Genomic DNA, 19758 nt, shown 5'->3' on the forward strand with positions numbered 1-19758 from the left:
GAGAGCGAGGTGGCGGAAAGATCTAAGAATGGCACTGTTTTTGGAAAACTTAGGGGCTTTAGGCTATCCTTTACACTTGCCCGCTGCTGCGCGGGCTCTCTGTCTTTCTCCCTTACCTGCGCCCTTCGTCATCTGTCTCCCCTTTCCGACTGGATCATCCAAGAAAAAAGCATGCGCTTTCGCAAGTCTCTTTGGTGCCAATTTCATTGCAAATGAATTAATAAGTGCAGTAGGGCACGTAGTATATGGTTTATATGGCGACGGGAGCGGCCGTCGTGAGTGTGTCGTTAAGAACAGCGTGCTTCCTTGGCACTGGTTATACTTTTTGTCATGAGTTGCTGTGCATACGGTTGCCATATTCACTTCAGTGAAGGAAAAAAGCTTTTTACGCTGCCATCCAGCAAGCATGACGTAAAGCGAAGAAACATATGGATGCACCTGACCGATGGCGCAAACTTCAACGAGCTGCCGTCCATGTGCCTTTGTGAGGTAAGTGGGAGGTTTCTAAATAAGACAGTGTATCCGAGGTATTTATTCCCAAGCTTTCACACTGCGATGCTACCACGGATATTGTGCGCTCCTTCATTATGCATTATTTCCATGCAGTTTTTCTTCCTTGAGCAATAATGCGAATTTTTTTTTGATAATGAAGTGACAATTAAAGACTAAAATTCTACTGTTAGAATAATCAAGAAACAAATCAGACTTGCATTCGACGCTGCTGTAACAAAAAAAAAAAGAAAGGTTTTCAGCTTCGAAATTTCTATGGGAAATGCTACTCTTTCGATAAATATTTACCAGATCAATATCCGAAACAAATCGTTTTCAGGGCATATGATGCTTAATTTATGTAGGATGCTTTTTCTGCCTTTTGTTGAATATTTAGGAGCATTTTTTTGACAACCTATTTGACCCTTTGATTATGCGCGATTTTGGCCAAGAGACGTTGAAGCCGGATGCTGTACCTAGTATCCTTATTTACAGAAAGCAGGTGAGGCCACGAAAACCCCCTGCCCAGTGTAACTCCTTCTTCAGTTCTAATGTTCCGACGACTTAATTCCAACTGCGTGCGCCTGAAATAACTACGATCCAATCTAGCATGCCAACCCGAACTGATTAACTTTGCTTGCAGTGATGTTCCGTATAGCAATGTAACCCCGACTGCCTTTTAGTGTTTTTTAGCGTCACGAGTCACTGGCAAAGCACGCATGAGAAGCATGTGAAGAAGACGATGATGCTGGTTGGCAAAATGGAGAATGGAAATACTGTACCGAATGAATGCATTTCAACATGTCATTTACTTACTTCTGTTACTGCTGCTTTGAGAATATCATTTTAATAAGTTTAGTAAGGACCATACGATCCCAAATGTTTGTGTCACGAGAGTTCTATGTGGATCGCATTAGTGCAGTAATGGAATGTTCTTCATATTAACTACTTAGTGAAGATAATTTCGGCATCCGCAAACTCAGCGTTAGGGTCTTCAAAACAACCCTTGCATTCTGAGAAAATAATTGGACGGTACAAGTACGTGTACGAAGTTGAAGTTGTTCAGACATGGTTAGTGTAAATCACGCTCCGGCCCTTACACGTGAGCCCCATTCATGATGTGGCTAACCAAAATAGGAAGCCCATCTTATTCTGAGGGTAAACGAAATAAATAAATAAATAAATAAATAAATAAATAAATAAATAAATAAATAAATAAATAATGTAGTGCCTGAGCGAAAGCATGCGCAAACACTGCCAAACGCTCCAAGGTTATCAGTCGGATTACCATATTACCGGATTACCAGACACGCTGAAGCTGTCTATTATTTCATAATTTTCGTGGCTGCTATTTTGCAATTTACACAACTGCCTATTTTATACCTTCCAAATACGACGGCAATGGCTTCAAAACAGCCTCCCGTTTCCTCCCTGAGAAGTGCACGTGGGGATAAACGGGCTAAGAAACAAAAGTGGCACAGGCCAAAGCCACATAGTGATGCACCAGAAAAACGACATACCTGCTCCCAATTGATGCTCTTGAAGAATGCATGCGACATGATGTCACTGAAGCCCGTATTCGGGTGACAGCCTAGCCTCTCAACAGGGTTCTGGTGGCGTGCCCAGACAGGGTACATGAAAAAAGAAATAAGTCAGTTGGTTGTGAGTGCCATTCGACACGCTGCCTATGAAGTATAACAGGTGACACACAGCTATCCTTACGCATAACTCGTTCGCCTGATCAATTATAGAGCCTGTGAGCCTTTCCAATAAAAATTTTTTTCTTTCTGCCATGGAAATTAAATTTATTATGGTTGTAATAGAAAACAATATGCGAGTGAATAGACAGAAGTATATCTGAGAGCACAAAGTTTCAGGGGGACGAACTTCAGAGTAGCATTGCTAAAACAGCTATAAAAGGATAGTTAATCTCTTCTAAACTAAAACCCATTATTCTGGTGCGATAAGAGCCAAGCTTGCGCACATTATACTAGACAGTAGGTTATGCAATTCACTCAAATTGTCTTTGTCAAGTAATATATCCTTTCGCAATAATGAAAACTAATATGCTACTGAAACAAGGTTCAAACAATTCGTAACACTTATTGAGTAAACAACACTTTTGCTCATATCGGTATCACGAAATGATGTCACTATTTACAAAGCACTAGCAAAGGTACTAAGAACATAACAGTAATTTACTCAAGTGATGGCTGTATTGTGCATAGGTCTGCCTGTTGCTGCCCAATTTTTCCATGTCATTTCTAGATGATCCTTCTGCTCTTGAACATATAACCTACTCTCGCAGTAGATATCGACCATCAAACAAAACAGAAACCTAACATACACTGTCAATGCAAAGTGAAATGTCTGAAGCAGTGATAAACCCACCTTGTTCAAGAACCCTTTGAGCACTGACTGGGCTTTGACCGAAATAGAGCGTGGAATACGGATCGTCTTCTCGAGGATTGCTGCAGAACAAGTAAATGTAGGGCAAGGCGGTCATGCAAGGACAACCCAATTTTTAACCAATAAAGCAACAAAAATACACATTTGATCAATCCTTCTCTCAGAATTCTCTCATAATTAGCATTTCTTAAGTGCACAGACTCGTGAATGTTCAACTTTATAACAGCCAGCAGAGCCTCCAAAACATAAAGCTGCTTTGAATTTTTGCATTTTCAGACAAATTAGTATACGAGTATCTCACCTCACCTAACATAAATTAACCTAATTGCCTTACTTAACGACAGGTTAGGCAGTCTCATCAAATTGGTTGCTTTATTCTCTATTTCAACAACTGTTTGTGCATGGCTGGTGTACAATTTGAATACCCATGTCTAACACCATGACTTTACGAGCACACTCTAAATAATATTGGCAATGTATGATGACACGCCCATGCTGCTGTCAACAAAGTCAAAAGTTGCCAGCCATGCAGTCCTGCTTTGAAGTCCGTAGATATGAAAATGAATTATGTGGACAACCTTGAATATGAATGCTTCGTGGCACACATATGCAGTGCACACTCTATGCACAATCTGCAGCTCAAGGTCCTCAGTGCATAGACAAATTTAATATTTATAAGCACAGACTCCAGGAGACTTCTGGGCTCACTCCTTGGGATAGCTTGGTAAATTTGGTGGGTAAAACATATAACAAAAATCAAGAAGGAATAGAGATTCTTTGAATTCAGTTTAATTAATTCAGTTTAATAATAATTCAATCAGTTTAATTAATATTTTTGCGAAATAGACAAAAAAATGCTCCACACATGAACTCGATGCAAGGAGTCATAGGGGCGTGCAAATACTTGATTACACATAAGTACAAATCAAATAGTGAACGTTCGAAAATTCGATTTACCAATTTAATATCTATTACTTTTCGACGTTTAGAATGTTTGGCAACACATATGGAGTGGTCGGTGCTTTTCACGGCATGCTCAGTAGGTACATGGTTCATCGGCCAACAGTAACAATAATGCGATGCGCACAGAGGGAACAGGGACAAAAGCAGTGCGTTATTGGAAAGTGCAAAAGCATGTGCGAAGATCGGGCCAATTAGCTGTTGGAAGGAGTGCAGATTGTGTTGGATATGCGTGTTCATGTACACATATTCACGCAGGAGCTTTCTGTCTACACGTGAGTTCATGCACGCAGAAGAACTTGGTACACGTGCCTGTGTACCCGAACACTGTTTCAACAGTCGTCAGTCTAACCAGTACAGGCCATTAGGCCTAATGACGCTGCTTTGCGTGTCAGCGACTAAAGTTACAGTTTGGTGCTGCATCAACACAGATCTGTTCACAGAAGCCACTCATGATTCTCAGAAAGCTAGAAACCGCCTCACCAACGAAAGTGAGCGTACGGTATGGCACCAATGTTGTTCACGGCTGCCATCTCATTTCTTGTGACTCTCGTATGGTGGTCTCTCGTTCCCGGCGCCATTTGCAGACATACATTGGGCGCATTGTTAAAGAATTTATTATTATTAAGGCTTAGAGTGACCCGTCACAAGAATAGCTTTCAATTTGCACAGCAGATGCAAAAGTATCATATGGCTAGTGCACTGATCGCCCAGCTCCACACATCTGCACAAATGGCAGATGGAAACAAAGGAGTGTGCGTGTGCTTGGCACAAATTTTCCGTGCCCTTCAGACGCTAAATCCGACAGTGAAAATGCCCCTGATCTTTACCGTTCCCGCGACTATGGTCAATCTGCGCATCGCTAGCGATGGCTACACCTGATGTGGTGGTCAAGTCAGGAGATGCATGGTCCGCGCTTTTGTTTGGCTCGCTATTGATCTTCGTGAGGTAACGATAACCTAAAAAGCCCACCTGCTTGTAAAGTTAGGAAAATCCTTCTGTATTTCGGAGGAATAGTGTAAAAGAAAGCTTTATATGCAATAAGAGATTGGTATAAATGCTGGTCGACCATTAAATTGAAAAATATCATATGATATTTAGTTCAATTAACATAAGTTCACTACTTCTTCAGCTTCAGAGGACAAAAAAAAGCCCTTGGTTCCAGTCAACAGACATTCTGCTTATTAAACAAATATTTTCCTGTCCTTCATAAGAACCGAGCTGTAATCAGTGCTGGCATACTAATTTGGTGTTCCTTTTAATAACAGCGTACCATACTGTGCATCTTGATTCCTAGGTTACTAGTTACTGATACGATTCCTAGTTACTGATAGCGTGCAACATTCTTGTTATGCAGTGCTAGTAGACTCCTGAGCATGTGTAGCACCGTGTTTTCTTGCACAACATTTGTAAGCATTCACTTTGTCACAAATTTTCTGATGCTAGTTGATATTCAATTCGTTATTCATCCTTTTTCGCGATTCGATTCTATGCGCGATTCTAAATCTACTATTCGGTATTCGCACACCCCTAATGAGTAGTGTTTCTTGTATTCAGATCATATAAAGAATGTATGCCCATAGTGAAATATAAACAATAATGCTACTTTTTTCAGAGAAAGTTAATGTGGCATGGCATACCTGTGAGGCTGGAAGTTTTCTGGGGTCACAAGCACACTGCTACAACAGAGTTTATCCTACAATTACTGGAGGGAACTCTGGCGGTGCGGTTGTTCAGCCACCATGGGAATGTTGGGTAGTGCGTGCGTAGATTTGTCTGATCTTCGCGCTTGTGGCTTCAGACGTTCTTGTGGCTTCATTTGCTACGCTTTGTGCACCTTTGTAGGCCTAGATTACGAAGCAATTTAGGTGTATATATATATATATTTTTTTACTCTGAAAGCACGCACAATCGCTGCTAATTGAAGTGGTTCCACTTGTCCATGAATCTGTGACGTAATGTTTTCAATGTTGGGATTCTGTCCTAGGGATCCTCTGTTCGAATCCTGCCATTGGACAATTTTAGTAATGCTTATTTAATTACTTATAACGCAGTACTTTCTTAAAAATTTTCCCTTTGGAAAGTCACGAAACTGTGTATTATCACGAAATCTGAGTACTAGCCATCATTTTCATGCTGCCTGAACTGCCCTGCTTGCGAGCTGTTGACAACTAGTAGTGTCACAATTCCTTCTAGTAATTGTATGAAGCTCTATGGCTGCTATCACACCACAAAGAAAAAGGTTGACATGCCAGTGTAAGTTGAACTCCACCAGTAACTTGAGTACGAAGGCTGATGTTTTCCCTTACGCAAAAAGCACTTCCCTATAGAAACAAAGTGCAAGCCTTGCAATCCAACAAGGGCACAGTGTTGCCACACCGCAGCGGTGTGCACAAAGACTTGCTCACCTTGGAAAAGGAAATCTTCGGTATTCTCATCAGGATTTTCACTGGTGCCCATGATGTCGAAAGGAGAGTGGCCCGCCAGCATTTCATACAGGAGCACGCCCAGCGCCCACCAGTCTACGCTGAAGTCTGCAAGTCATTCAACAGAGAAACAGGACAGCAGGGTTTCAGAAAAGAGCCAGTGTTGTCCTGTCACATTCACCACTCGTCAACAGAGTATCGAACCGGAACTGTCCGGAATTTTAAGATAATGCGTGATAATGGCATCGAAGTCCTTGAGCAGCGAAGGCAACACTTAAGAATTCGATAATGCGTGATACAGTAAAAGCTCGTTAATTCGAACCGCAAGGGGAAGCCGCTTCAGTTCGAATGAATGAAAGTTCGAACAAACAAAAGTGAAGGAGAGCAACAGTACACTGCGATTCGGAAGCAGTAGGGAATGTCAGAAATTTGGCGAGTCAGAAAGTGATGGCGTGTGTTGCGGGCACACGCCATCTTCAAGTCGAAGCTCTGGGTCCGACTGTGCCACACCACCGATGTCCACCGAAACGAACGTTAGCCGAGGCTTAACACCATCACAATGAATCGCGACGGCCGGTACCTCCTAAGCTGAAAACAGAGGTACACAACCGATGAAGACTGCCGAGACAAAGACGCCGAACATGTGAAGGTGGCGAAGGCCCTGATTCGTTCGTTCTTGATTGCAAGCGCAGCTGCGACGTACTTGATTCGCTGTGTTTTGGCGCTTGCCGTGCCATCTCCGCACAACATTAGCAGCTGTACAAGATTTGCAAAGCCTCCGAGATTCGCAACGGGCAAGAAGTCTCGGAGGTTACGTAGAACGGAGAGGCGGCAGCCGCCGCTGCCTTCTGGCTGACCCCGCGTCGGTTAGTTTTCCAATTTTGCCTTCTCTCGCCGTTCTCCCCGTTTCGGAGGCAATACAGCCTTGTGTGTAGGCAGTAGGCGCGTTTCTCTGGCCGTGTGCCAGGCGAGCGTAGTTCGAATTATCCGTGAGGGAACCTTCTCGCGTTCGAATTAACGGACTTTTTTATACACAGACTTCTGTGGAGCTTGGCCGGACCAAATCGTACAGTTCGAATTATCCATAAATTAGAATTATTGAAGTTCGAATTAATGAGCTTTCACTGTAATGGCATCGAAGTCCTTGAGCAGCGAAGGCAACACTTAAAAATTCGATTTCTTTCCATGCTTTTTAATGGAGACTTATCAATTAATCCTGGATCGTATCTGTCCAGTACAATGTCTAGACTTACTCGACACCATCATCCGAATTCACTAACACCTTATTCTGCACGGACGGATGTATTCAAGTATTATTTTTTTCCCCGAACTATAACAGACTGGAATAACTCGTTGCCTGTTTCAATTGATTGATTCATTGTATGACTGTTGTGTCTTACCACCCTACTTGATTGAATAAGGCACTGTATTATTGTCGTGTTTAACCCCCCTGCTTGAACCTGATCTAGGTCTGCAGTATGAAATAAAAAAACATATATAAAATAAAACTGGTTCAAGACAACTTAAATCTGTATTTTTTTCACTACGGAGTTGAACCAGAACTAAACCATTTTCGCTACTGCCCTCTTCTATGCATGTACTTCGTTGCCACAGCCATGTGGTATTGGTGCAACGTTCAGAGGCACACACGCAAGAGATTGAGCTTCTCTTAGATCCAATAGTTGCTCCTACAGTTGGTAGTCTAAGAAGCTCGCTCACTAGGCGTCAATATCACCCCAACATTCAAATCCCGGAGGCAAACGGCTTGTCCCGTTGCGATTTTCCCTAGTGCACAAATATCAAGGGCTTCACATATGTGTAGTCTAGGCCCTCCTCGGCAATTTAACACACGAAAATGCCAAACGGTATGTTACGTTACCACATGAAAGCACAGGTCCCGTATTCATGGAACTTCTTTTACATAAAAGCGCTCACTCAATGGTCAACATACTGGCGCATGCCAGCCATGATACTGAGCCAGCCATGATACTGATTGCCATGATAACAGGACAATCACTGTGGTAATCGAAGAGAACTTTTGTAACAAAATACGGGCCCAATGCAATTGAAAGTCCCAAAGAATACCCATGCTGCAGATACCACCTACCGTAGTCTTCCCCTCTGAGGATTTCAGGGGCAATGTAATTTGGTGTCCCACAAAAGGTGCTTGTAGTGTCACCGGGACGAATGCCCTCCTGGGGAATGCAATAAAAATACACAAGCCATCAACTCTTGTTCTCAGACTTTCTTATAAAAATGTGCTGGACAAGTGGTGCAAAGTGTTGTGTTTCAAGAAAACTGCAAATTGAGCATTATTACAGTAAAGTTGAGGTGCTTGTCCAACAACCTCATAAAGTTTGGTATGCGAAACCAATGAACGAGCAAATGGTCTCCTTCGAAACAATAAACACACAAAAATACAAGCTCAGTCATCAGAAACCTATCGATGTAAGCACATCGGATGAAAAAGTTTATCTTCAGTTCAACTCAACTGGACGTGCCACTACAGCATACCTGCCAATCTGTGAATTCAAAATTTCATAAGATCCCCCGAACACGACACATAGGGGAGAAAGGAAAAGTAGGAATAGCATGCATCTTTTTTTTTTTGCTTGCCCCGAGTTCATGAATTTTAAGGAATATACCCATTTCATTAACCTTTTCATGTGCTGTGTACACAATTGTATGCAGCAGGATAGTGCATCAACAGCAAAAGCACTGATAAAAGTAATGATATTTAGAATCTGTCGCATACATCTTGAAACATGATTGGAATTGTACTGCAATTATGAATAACGTGCAGAATGTTTTACCAAAATGAGTGGGAAGGTGTGACAAACGGGTGTTTTTACTCGGTGCCGGCATCTTGTATGTAGCGGGTTCACTTCTTTCATTGTTTTGCACAATGTCATGTACCAGGCATAATTTTCAAGTGGCTGGATAAGTGCTTTTCAAGCTTTTCAAAACACAAAATAGCTTATGTTCTGATATTTCATGTTCCTGTAGTGGGGCTTTCACATGGAGTCCACATTCTGTAAATTTGGCAAAACTCGCTAAATTGAAAATTCTTAATCTTTTCTGCAGCGGTGCGCTCCCTACGATTCTGAAGACGCAAGAAATGTGGCGAAAGCAAGTTTTCAATGAACGGGACAAAGTGGCGCCTGACAGTGTTAACACTGATTCAACTTTAGACGTGGAACCCGAGCAGCGGAAAATTTGGCGCAGCGAAGACTGACAAGAACAGATTGTTTTTATACCACAACGACTCACTCGACGACACTGATGCTGCCAACTTCACTCGCTTCGGAAACTTGTCAGAATAAACTTGCTCGATGAAAGTACCCCCTGCATATGGCATCGTCTTGTGCTGCCGCAAGGCACATCACAACTGCTTTTTTTGTATGCACTTATCCACATCCCCCCTAGTAAAAAACAATTGTACACAGTTCTGCATGAGCCTATTAGGCTGCGCATGTTCCTCATCACGCTATCTCGAACTCAGCAGCCTCCGCTGCTTACATTGGGTCGGGCTGCTCGCACACTCTACACAGCAGTGAATTGCACTGTACTTAGATTTAGGTGCACGTCAGCGAATGCAGGGCGGTCAAAATTATTCTGAAGCCTCCACCACGGCACCTCTCACAGCCACAGTTCAGTGTGGCAAGTCTGGCTTGCACATAATAATTATCAAAGTTGCTCCACCACCTATTTCTGTGAGAAGCAGAAAACAGACCAAAAGAAGATCTGGTAGCCTTAATAAATTTTAATAAAATTATAGGGTTCCACGCGCTAAAACCACTTTCTGATTATGAGGCACGCTGTAGTGGGGAACTTGGAAATTCGGAGCACCTGCGGTTCTTTAACATGCACCTAAATATATGTACACTGGTGTTTTCGCATTTCGCACCCATCAAAATGCGGCCGTCGTGGCCAGGATGCGATCCCATGATCTCGTGCTCAGCAGCCAACACCATAGCCACTAAGCAACAAAGGCGGGTCTTTGTAAATTACTTGAGGTTCCTTTCAAGAAGAAGAAGAAGAAGAAGAAGAAGAAGAAGAAGAAAGAGAGAGAGAGAGAGAGAGAGAGAGAGAGAGAGAGAGAGAGAGAGAGAGAAAAAGAAAGAAAAAAGCAACATTAAATCCATATCTGTAAGGCCTAGATGAGTGCCCAGTGGAGCAAGTGAGTACTGAAGAGTGGACCCACCTTGCACATGCCATAGTCGGTCAACTTGATGTGGCCCTCGTGGTCCAACAAGACATTGTCCAATTTCAAGTCCCGATAAATGATGCCTGCAAATGTGAAGACAAAGTGAAGTGAATTCTGCCGGGAGGCGCTTCTTCAAGACAGTTATTGAAATGACAATGAAGCCTCGTTATGGTAAACTAACATTGCACTAGGGCATGCTGAGTGGTTAACCATACTGAAAGCCAGAGACAGTGCAGAATGGGCTTGACAAGATGAGTTAAGACATCAGCACAAGCGTCTCTGTACTTATTTTTTGTATCCTATGCACTCATTCTCACTTCCAAAATAAACTGTGGGAACACAAAGAAAATGACGGAAACAGGGGTCCTTCATTTCCTCTACTGTTTCCAAAAGGTGCAATGCTGCATACCCTACCCTGTGTTTAAACAACAAAAACAGCGGGTTCAAGAGAAAACAACAATTTTCGTTGACCAAGCTCACAGCAGAGGTGGACATCAGAATTAGCATTTTAATTAAAAGATTTAGGACTCGTGTTTTATTTGCAGAAATGAAGCCAGTGAGTGCTCAAAGCGTGACCTCTTTGCTAGAAGCTTCTTGCTTTGCACTAGCTGAGAAGTGCAGATTCGAAATGTGCCACGAAATGCATTGCTGTTCCAGTCACCACACTGAATTATCCCAAATAGCCGAAATGCATCAGCTGCAATAGGAAAGCATTCTTGCAGGCGATATTGAGCACTTCCAAAAAATAGTGCAAGGCAGAGGATTTGTTACAGACAGTTACACTTTGAGCACTGGCCTGCTTCAAGCCTGAAATTACAACTTTTCAACCTAAAGTCATTATGTAGAAGTCCTTGAGCAAAAATTTAGTTGTATCGGCAATTACTGTGCAAATTTTGATATCTGCAGCTGCTATAATCACTACATTTAATTATTTGAGGCAGTCATCACAGTCACAACACTGCACTGCAATAAAACAACATCCATTAACTACCACACGCTGGCACAAATGCCAAAATTAAGGTTCAGAGTTTTAGAGCAACCACTGTAACGTAGTTGCTGGAATCAAGCGAGAAAGCAGAGTGCCACTAGTTTCCCGCAGTGCCGCAACTGTGGCACAGGACAACCCCAAAAATGAGACAAGCAAGGGGAGACAAGAAGCAGTGCTCACCCCTTTCGTGTAAAAAGTTGAGGGCAAGAGAGATTTCAGCCGAATAAAAACGGGCATGCTCTTCCGGCAGGCGGCGCTGCCGTTGCATGTGGAACATCAGGTCACCTCCCCGCACAAACTCGATCACAAAGAACAACCTGTGAGGAAGAATAAGACTGTTGGCGCATATGTGTGCGTGCATGCATAGACATACGCACACAAACAAAAACAAAAAACAAACAATGGTGGAAGCAGGGGAGGGCACTATTATGCTTCAGAGTGGAGACTATCTCTATTTCACAGGCTGTGATGCTTCAGTGTGTGGTGCTCGAACTACAGCATTATTTAGCCACTCCACGCTGTGCCGGCGGGATTTGAGCGCTATTTGGAAGAATGGATCAACAGCAGGCAGGCACAGCTCATTTTTGTGGGAGAAGCCTCTCCTGCATTCTTGACCTGTCACTGACCACGCCCCTTTCAAAAGAACTCGCCTCGTTTCAGGTTCCTCACCGTTGGTTGCCAACCGATAATTCAGGCATGCTTGATTATTCAGACAGCTTTGCAGCGCTGCCACTGCATGGACAACATGGACGTAATGTTCAAGGAGAACATAAATTTCAGACTCCGCCTGCATGACCGTGTGCTAATTTGACCACCGAGTCGAGCAGAATTGCATGTTTTTGGCTCTGAGACATCGCCGGCATGGTCGTCGCCCATGTCACTGGAGCCTCCTCCAAACTGAAACTAGTCAAACCAAGTGACTTCAGCACTGATTGCACTGAAACTGGAAGAAAAGCTAAGCCAAGTTGCCAAGTTGTAAAGGCTGTATTTGGGGCTGGTTGTGTAAGTTCAGCGCATGAGAACCGAAAGCTGCGTGAGTTGGTAATTATTCATGGTTAAACTGTAGTGTGCACAATGAACGAAGAACGCCTTGTTTGTAAACTACTCCCGTCATTCATTCTTTTTGAACGCCACAGTTTTACCATGAAAGCTCAGCATGTATCATGATTTTTTTTTCATTTACGTGTTAAATAGCAATGCAGTCTAGGTGACTTCTTCAAGCCGAGCACGGTGATTGGGTAAGGGAAGCCTTGGACAACAACTGCTGTGAAGAAACCCGCAGTCATTCAGCCATTGCAGTGCGGTCTACTTCTTTCATGTTGCCACACAATGCAGATTCAGTGCATGCATTGACTGTGCTTCCGGCTATCTGTAGCGGCAGCACAACAATGGTCAAGGTACAGACTAAGCAGGATGCAGGCAAACCTATGTGCGCACAGCAATGTGTTGATAAACTTGGGCCATATTCTCGGGCCACCACTTTCGAAGGTGCTAACACTTCTGTAATATTCTGCGTGACTAGCACTGGATGCATTGACGAGACGCTGACGATACATCTGACACTAGTCATAAAAATTCCAGAAGAGGGAAAGCATCTCCGAAGGAGGACACCCTGTAATACAGCACACTTTTCTTTGGCCGCTTGGGGATTAGTTCCATATATTATGGCGAATCTGATATCTTGAAGAACCAATTATTCAGACATTTAGGCACTTCCCATCAAGTCCAAATCAACGGTTGGCGACTGTACCTGGGATCTTCTGTGAGGGTTTTGGCAGCCCCTCCAGATCAACCAGTGGAATTCAATAGTACAGGTAAAATGAGCAATACACTGACATAAGCAAGCAGGTTATCCAAAAAATCTGAACGACCGACCTGCTCTCTGTCTGGAAGCAGGAGTGCAGGCCCACTAGGAATGGGTAGTTGGAGGCCGTTTCAAACACATGCTTTTCTGTCTGGATCCAGTCAATGTCCTGCACATCACAAAATAAATGCTCACTAAATGTTTCATGAAGTTACGAGTAGCATGCAAAGAATCAAGAAGTGGAAAATGCTGCTATTTATACCATTCAGAAACATACTACTCATAGTGAAGAAATAGCAGGCCATACAGGCGCAAAGAAAGCAAGCCTACTCAATGACGTCAATCAATCAAACCTTATTGGTGACTTCAGTAGAATGCTATAGCGAAAATTCAGAATTGCAATTTTAGCATTACAGTCGAACTAACTAATAACAATAGTCAAATGCCAAGAAAGTCCAATTATTATAATCGATAACTCTTATATAACCGGGTTGCATGAAAAATGAAGAGAGAACAAACATTCAAACATTTTAATTAAACAGGAAGATGACCATAAGTTATTCCCCTATCCTGCATTTAGAGTTGCAACTTCATCTCCCAATAAGCACCCATTTTGGTATCTTGAGGTGATAGCTAGTTTGCTAAACTTGCCCTTGTGAACGCATGCACATCCAAAAAAGGTACTGATGCTGTTCCCAACACTGGCGAAAACTGCACACATTTTGTTTACGGCCGCTGCTGTGCCACTTTGGCGGTCATGTTGCAGTCTGTTTTACGAGGAAAGCGGTTACTTATAATTTTCATTGAATTGCCAGCTTGTCCTTGGAGCAAGGAAGGGGGCGAGGTAGGGCTTCATATCCGCCTAGCCAAAGTACATATTTATGTAACTGAAGGGCCTTAGAAATGGGTTTTAGAAATTTTGATTGTGGGGTTTTACACACCAAAAACATGATACGATTGAGGCATGTCGTAGTGGGGACTGAATTAATTTTGAACACCTGGGGTTCTTTAACGTACACCCAGTGCACGGTACAAGTGGCCACATCAAAATGCAGCCACCTTGGCCAGCATTTATTCCTGTGCCCCAGGCTTAGCAGCACAACGTCAAAGCAGCACAGCAAGTAGAAATGGCTTTCGTAAAAAACAAAGGTGAAGTATTTCCCACAATGGGGGTTGGGGGTGGGGTGATAGAGAAAGGGAGAAGGGAAGTACGATGGAAGCTGAAAATGTCAGCCTTACTACATGCACGGCTTTTTACATCAGATGAGCTGTTTCAATTGCCCTGGAGAGAAGAATATAAACAAAAGCAAAAAAAAGAACAGACAAGCAAACCAAGCTCAGATAGTTAACAAAAGGTCCAGGGCTGTCTAGAAGTCCTGACTGGAGCAAGTATAACAGCAAGCCTTTCGTGTCTTGGACTGCATCCCCACTTTTGTTCTACGGCCCTAGGAAATCCCTAGTCTGTATATGTCTTTGAATACTAAGTGATGTCTGCTGCTAACTGCACGGTGGTATAGTGGTGGCCAGTGACATAACACATGCTCAGTACCACCAGGTTGTTCACACTGAGAGCACAAATGAGAACTGAGTTGCTCGATCTTAAACAAAACTACTGGTGTAGGCTACACAATGTCTCGACCGATAAATAAACCTTCAACGTCCTTGCCCAGTACCCGGGAGACTCCGAGGGTCAATGCTGAAAAGAGGGACATACTGACGATGAGGGTTGGTCCAACAAGCCACAGGCCAACAATATAGTGAGGATTTCACGTATGTGTATGTATATGAAAGATGCAGACATACTCATTAGAATGTGGTGTGCTCCGTTATAATGACAAATAAAAATATTCATTTTCGTGCTTCATTGTGCTGCACTGGTGTGCAGTCAGAATCAACAAACACCTCCAGCAAACATACTTTTATGCATTTACTAGCAAACTCCTATGAGCACTTCAGCCTTTTTCGCAATAAGAGCAAACTCAAGAATGAAAGGTTTAGTGATCGACAGCAGCACTTGCATACCTCGTCATCAGTGACAAGCTCCTTCTTGATGATCTTCATGGCGTAGATCCGGTTGGTCTTCTTGAGTTCCACCATGAGCACCTTGGCGTAAGAGCCCCGGCCAATCACCCGAATCAAGTCAAAGTCCTGCAGACCGTACTGGCACGAGTCGCCACCAGATTCCACCTGCTCCAAGCAGGAACAAAGGGGGCAAATCCCACTAGGCATCAATTATTTTCTCAACCACAAAGGTTTACAGAGCCTCAAAACTAGGAAGAAAGTTCAACTTACACAATAACAAACTGTGCAACAAATTTGTGAAGAAATGTGATCTCATCATGGTTCCTACATACGGAAAACCTCTGCAGTCACACGTGTACCATATCGGGGTTACATTCACCAGCTCGATTACTTCTTCGGCTTCAAACTTTTGATCTGAACAGAAGTTCTTTTTGCCACCAGTTAGAAAACTTCTTTTGCTAATTGAAGCCTGACAAGCAGCTCTCGTAGACATCTCACATGGTTACGTGCCGGCTTTCATCTGAACGCTGCTTTATCATTATCTTATGTCATGTAGTGCCAACCAGTGCCTCACGAGCCACTGCCCCTTCCAGTACTTGTATTTCCCCAGACTGTCATGATGGTGTCTGGTTAAACAGCCAGTTTACTGAAGAGAAGGTTCCAAGTTTTGAAGTGACTGAAGTGACTTCTGCTCTTCAAACATGTATGTGCATTTTATTTTATCATTGTTACTACACCCTTTGACAATGATAATACAGCAACACTTAACAGTGATGCCACAAGCACAGCTACAAAGCTCTTATCACTACGGCTGCGAAATCTAAATGCACTGCTCTCACCCCTCCCGAAACTTGGTCATCAATGTCTTGGCCAAGGTGACCAGCAGAAGAGTCGGTGGTTGTTTCGACAGCTGAGCTTGCCCTTTGATGTGTCTTATGCCTGGGAGTTCCAGCTAGGTAGAAGAGAGAGAGAGAAAGAGAAAAACAAGATTACAGTAAGCAAACAGTGACCCTCCATGCTACTGCTTCCGAGGATGTTGTTAATGGCAAATGTCTCAAATTTAACCCGGGGCAGACCTGCTAACTATACAAAGAGAGAAAAAAAAAAAAAAATTAGTCCCCGCTAGACTAAATTGCGCCACAGATAAAACGAAGTATATATATATAAAGTTGATCCTTGAAATATTTGCTTAACAGCAGCCAAAATATTGGTTGCCATCATACATTGATTTCACAGAGCGTGTAACAGTGCTACAGATAAGTCTAAATAATGAAGCAGGTCCAAAAAATCAGTGAAAAACTGGCTGGTGACTCATTTGTATTCTTATGAGATCAGCTTTTCACTACACTGGACACGAATTAGGAATGAAAATTTTTAGTCATAACAATTGTAAACCAGCTCTAAAATGAGAACATCTTAAAATGACACGTATGCTGGTGACTGGGCCACATGCTCCGCCTGTGCATCCCTTCCTTTAACTGTTTCTTAATGTTAAGATGTTGCGACACTGCTGCTCGGTGAATAGACTCTTTGTATAATTGTAAAGCTGGCTTTCCTTGCGAGGTGTTAGCCCAACTAGTGACGGTCGTTTCTGCAAACAGCATGTACAAGCACACTTTTGTACAGCTGAACCCAGTTTTAACGATACCGGCTTTAACAATAGAGGGTTTAGCTTGTCTGGTATTCAGGTAAAATGTAGGCGGACAGCAACACGATTATGCCAGTGCCGAAAATTTATACCAGCAGTGAAGTAGAATACGCTCGGTTAATGCAATATTAGCTGTTTCTGTCTGTTTGAGCACTGCGCCACCAGGTGGCTGCACGATGCAGACCGCTCACGTTTACACCCCCGCCCCCGTCCGCCTGTGTTTTACCGCAATACCGGACAAGCTAAACCTCTCTAATATATCAGTTATAACAATGAAAAGCTGCTGCACCGTCAACCTTTGTATGTTTTCTATGGAGAAATAACCTGCTTATGTCCCCATGCCGCATTATCAGTTCTAACGATGAAGTCTGGCTGCTGAGTGTATATACCTAAAGGTAATGGGATGCGAATTCCTTGGAAAGAAAAAAGAAAAAGAGAAACATGAGCCGCTGCTCGACAGCCCGCCACCCCAACTGCCGCTGGGTGCTGCTCTCCTTGAAAGATGCACGCCAGCCTCTCAGGCATCTCTCCCATCGCCCTTCCGTCCCTCCGAACAAGAATGCACTGCGCCCATAGCACTGCACCATGCCACCCTCCAATACATGAATGGACCTCACCAACTATGCTGACAATGCTACCGGTGCGGCCCACGCTACTCCCAGATTTCTCGCTACTATAGCCCTCGTTCTGGGCAAGTCACTTGTGCTTGTCTTTGTTCGATGCGTCAAAGTCCTTCCTCTCCACGCTGTTTCTCAGCCTCATTTGACTCGCCGCCGAAACGGAAGATGGCTGATCTGCACGCTGATCACCGGCAATGGCCGACGTTGCCGGTGAAAAAGAAAGTGCACTGCTATAGATTTGGAAACTAATTCTAACCAATGAGGTGATCATCGCGAACGTGCTTGCATCAGATGGCGACAGTGACACCCAAACCGGCAGCACTGATTGGTAGGGAAGGCTGCGTCAACACTGTCCCCACAGGAGGTCCTGCACATGATTTAGTCCCTCATGAGCTTGTTCTCGCGAGGGACCTTCCGCTTGACTACGTGGAGCACCTGGATGCCTTGGAAAAGGATGTCAGCAAGCTTCACGTACAGCAAGCAAGGCTGATGGACATGTGGTTTTCTGTGCAAGCCAATGGGAAGTATGTGGCGGGATGCTTATGGCGATCTCGCTCCAGCATTTATTTTGGATTTCTCAAGCTGAGATGCTGCCACGGCAACCTTCCCGAATTTCTTAAAAGGCGCCTTTTGGGGACACCAAAGCGATACCTCAACAGAGCTCGTATGTCGCTTGCCGCCTGTGACCATTCTTTGCAGTTGTTATAGCAGTACTATTCTTGAACGTCGACAGCCGCGGCTTGTTAACAACATGCGATCAGAGCGCACAGGAAGTTAAACAGTTAAATGAGTCAACCCAATCAGAAGCCGGATGAAGAAAGGTGACGTGGAGGAGAACTGGCCTCCCTACCATTATCGTTTTCTTGAAACAGATACGCCATCCCCCACTTTGATCTTTTCTTTCGTGCAACCCGGGTATAACAATTATCGGTTATAGCAATGGAATTTTTATGGCACCTGAATACTTTTGTAAGTGGGTTCGACTATATTATGGCATGGAAAATGTAGACGTGTCCCTCGCGGTGAAACCATGTTTAAGAGAGAAGCCCCAGCAGGCACAGTTGGCCCTTTGATTTCTTTTGAATGATAACTGGTGCCGCCGTTAGTTGAGCAAATGTGCAGTGCAGAGAAGTGCACTTGCCAGCTAGGACAAGGGTCTATTGTGTACTGAATGGAAGGTGATAAACAAGCAAGACTTACCTCTGGTCAAACTCGTGCCATTGACGTCACCGCCATTTGTTGTGTCGTTTGTCCTTGATGGTGCTGGCGTAGTGGGGGCAGACGACTCAGCAAACTGGTCCTGGTCATTTTTCTGGAAGGGCATTACACAGCTTTGAATTACACGTTTCTTTCAGAACGTAAGTTCGGTACCTTGTCATAGCGGACAATGCATAGCACAACGCAGTGTTAAAGGCGTACCGAGACGAAAATATTGTGTCCTGCATTTCTTTTTGTTTTTATGTAGCTGCATACTCCATAATTACGATATGAAAATTCAATCCCTTAAGACCATCATGAATAATTACACCACTTTTTAGTCGACCAGTTCAAAATGCGCACCAAGTGCATCATGACTTTGGGCGCAAAGCAGGCGATCATTCATATTAATGAGACTAGAAGTGGAGGTCATGTGGTATCACAAAAAGTCGAAGTGCACGCTAGTCAACCTTGGTGCAGTCGTGCCCTTCCAAACGTGCACTTCTCTTGGAAAGGCAGTAGGGGCCCTTCTCCACTCTTCCCCCATGGAGTGTTAAATGGGCTCAGGAATTGGCAGCACTGTCATGGTGTGTGTCTAAGATCGTGAGATCTGGTTTCTGTGACAGCAATAGTCTCCTGCTTCACATCCAAAGCTGCACTGCACTTAGCGCTCGTTTTGAAAATGGTCGCACAAAGAAAAAGCTTTAGCTCAGGCCCAATTCTGATGCCGTCTATTCAGATACATGTAGAACGCAGAAACTCTTTTCTGAGATAATCACGGGACCTATTTTAATAAAATTTGTTGTATTTGAAAGAGAAAGTTAAATTCTAGTGACTGTTGAAGCGGAAGTGTGATTTAGGGCCTCAATATTTTAAATGGAGTTTCCAAAAATTGGTAAGTTTGGAAAAAAGAATAGAAGCATGAAGTTTACAAATTTGCAGCTCTCCACCTAGAACAGATATAACAGTTCTGTAAACTGCATACATT

At 43.5% G+C, this 19758-nt stretch overlaps 1 protein-coding gene across 1 annotated transcript in view; it reads right to left on the bottom strand.

Moving 5' to 3' along the window:
* The window catches only part of aPKC (protein kinase C iota type), a 54190-nt gene that overhangs the window by 20140 nt on the left and 14292 nt on the right, over positions 1-19758 (bottom strand). Inside the window, exons 7-16 of the mRNA XM_065429224.2 lie at positions 18774-18885; positions 16145-16257; positions 15306-15470; positions 13355-13452; positions 11660-11796; positions 10489-10574; positions 8392-8479; positions 6267-6392; positions 2881-2960; positions 2010-2099 (exon numbers count right to left, since the gene is read on the bottom strand). Coding sequence (XP_065285296.1) covers positions 2010-2099; positions 2881-2960; positions 6267-6392; positions 8392-8479; positions 10489-10574; positions 11660-11796; positions 13355-13452; positions 15306-15470; positions 16145-16257; positions 18774-18885 — 1095 coding nt within the window. The remainder of the gene's footprint in view (positions 1-2009; positions 2100-2880; positions 2961-6266; positions 6393-8391; positions 8480-10488; positions 10575-11659; positions 11797-13354; positions 13453-15305; positions 15471-16144; positions 16258-18773; positions 18886-19758) is intronic.

The sequence above is a fragment of the Dermacentor albipictus genome, chromosome 2 (genome assembly GCF_038994185.2).
Source record: "Dermacentor albipictus isolate Rhodes 1998 colony chromosome 2, USDA_Dalb.pri_finalv2, whole genome shotgun sequence".
Taxonomy (NCBI): domain Eukaryota; kingdom Metazoa; phylum Arthropoda; class Arachnida; order Ixodida; family Ixodidae; genus Dermacentor; species Dermacentor albipictus.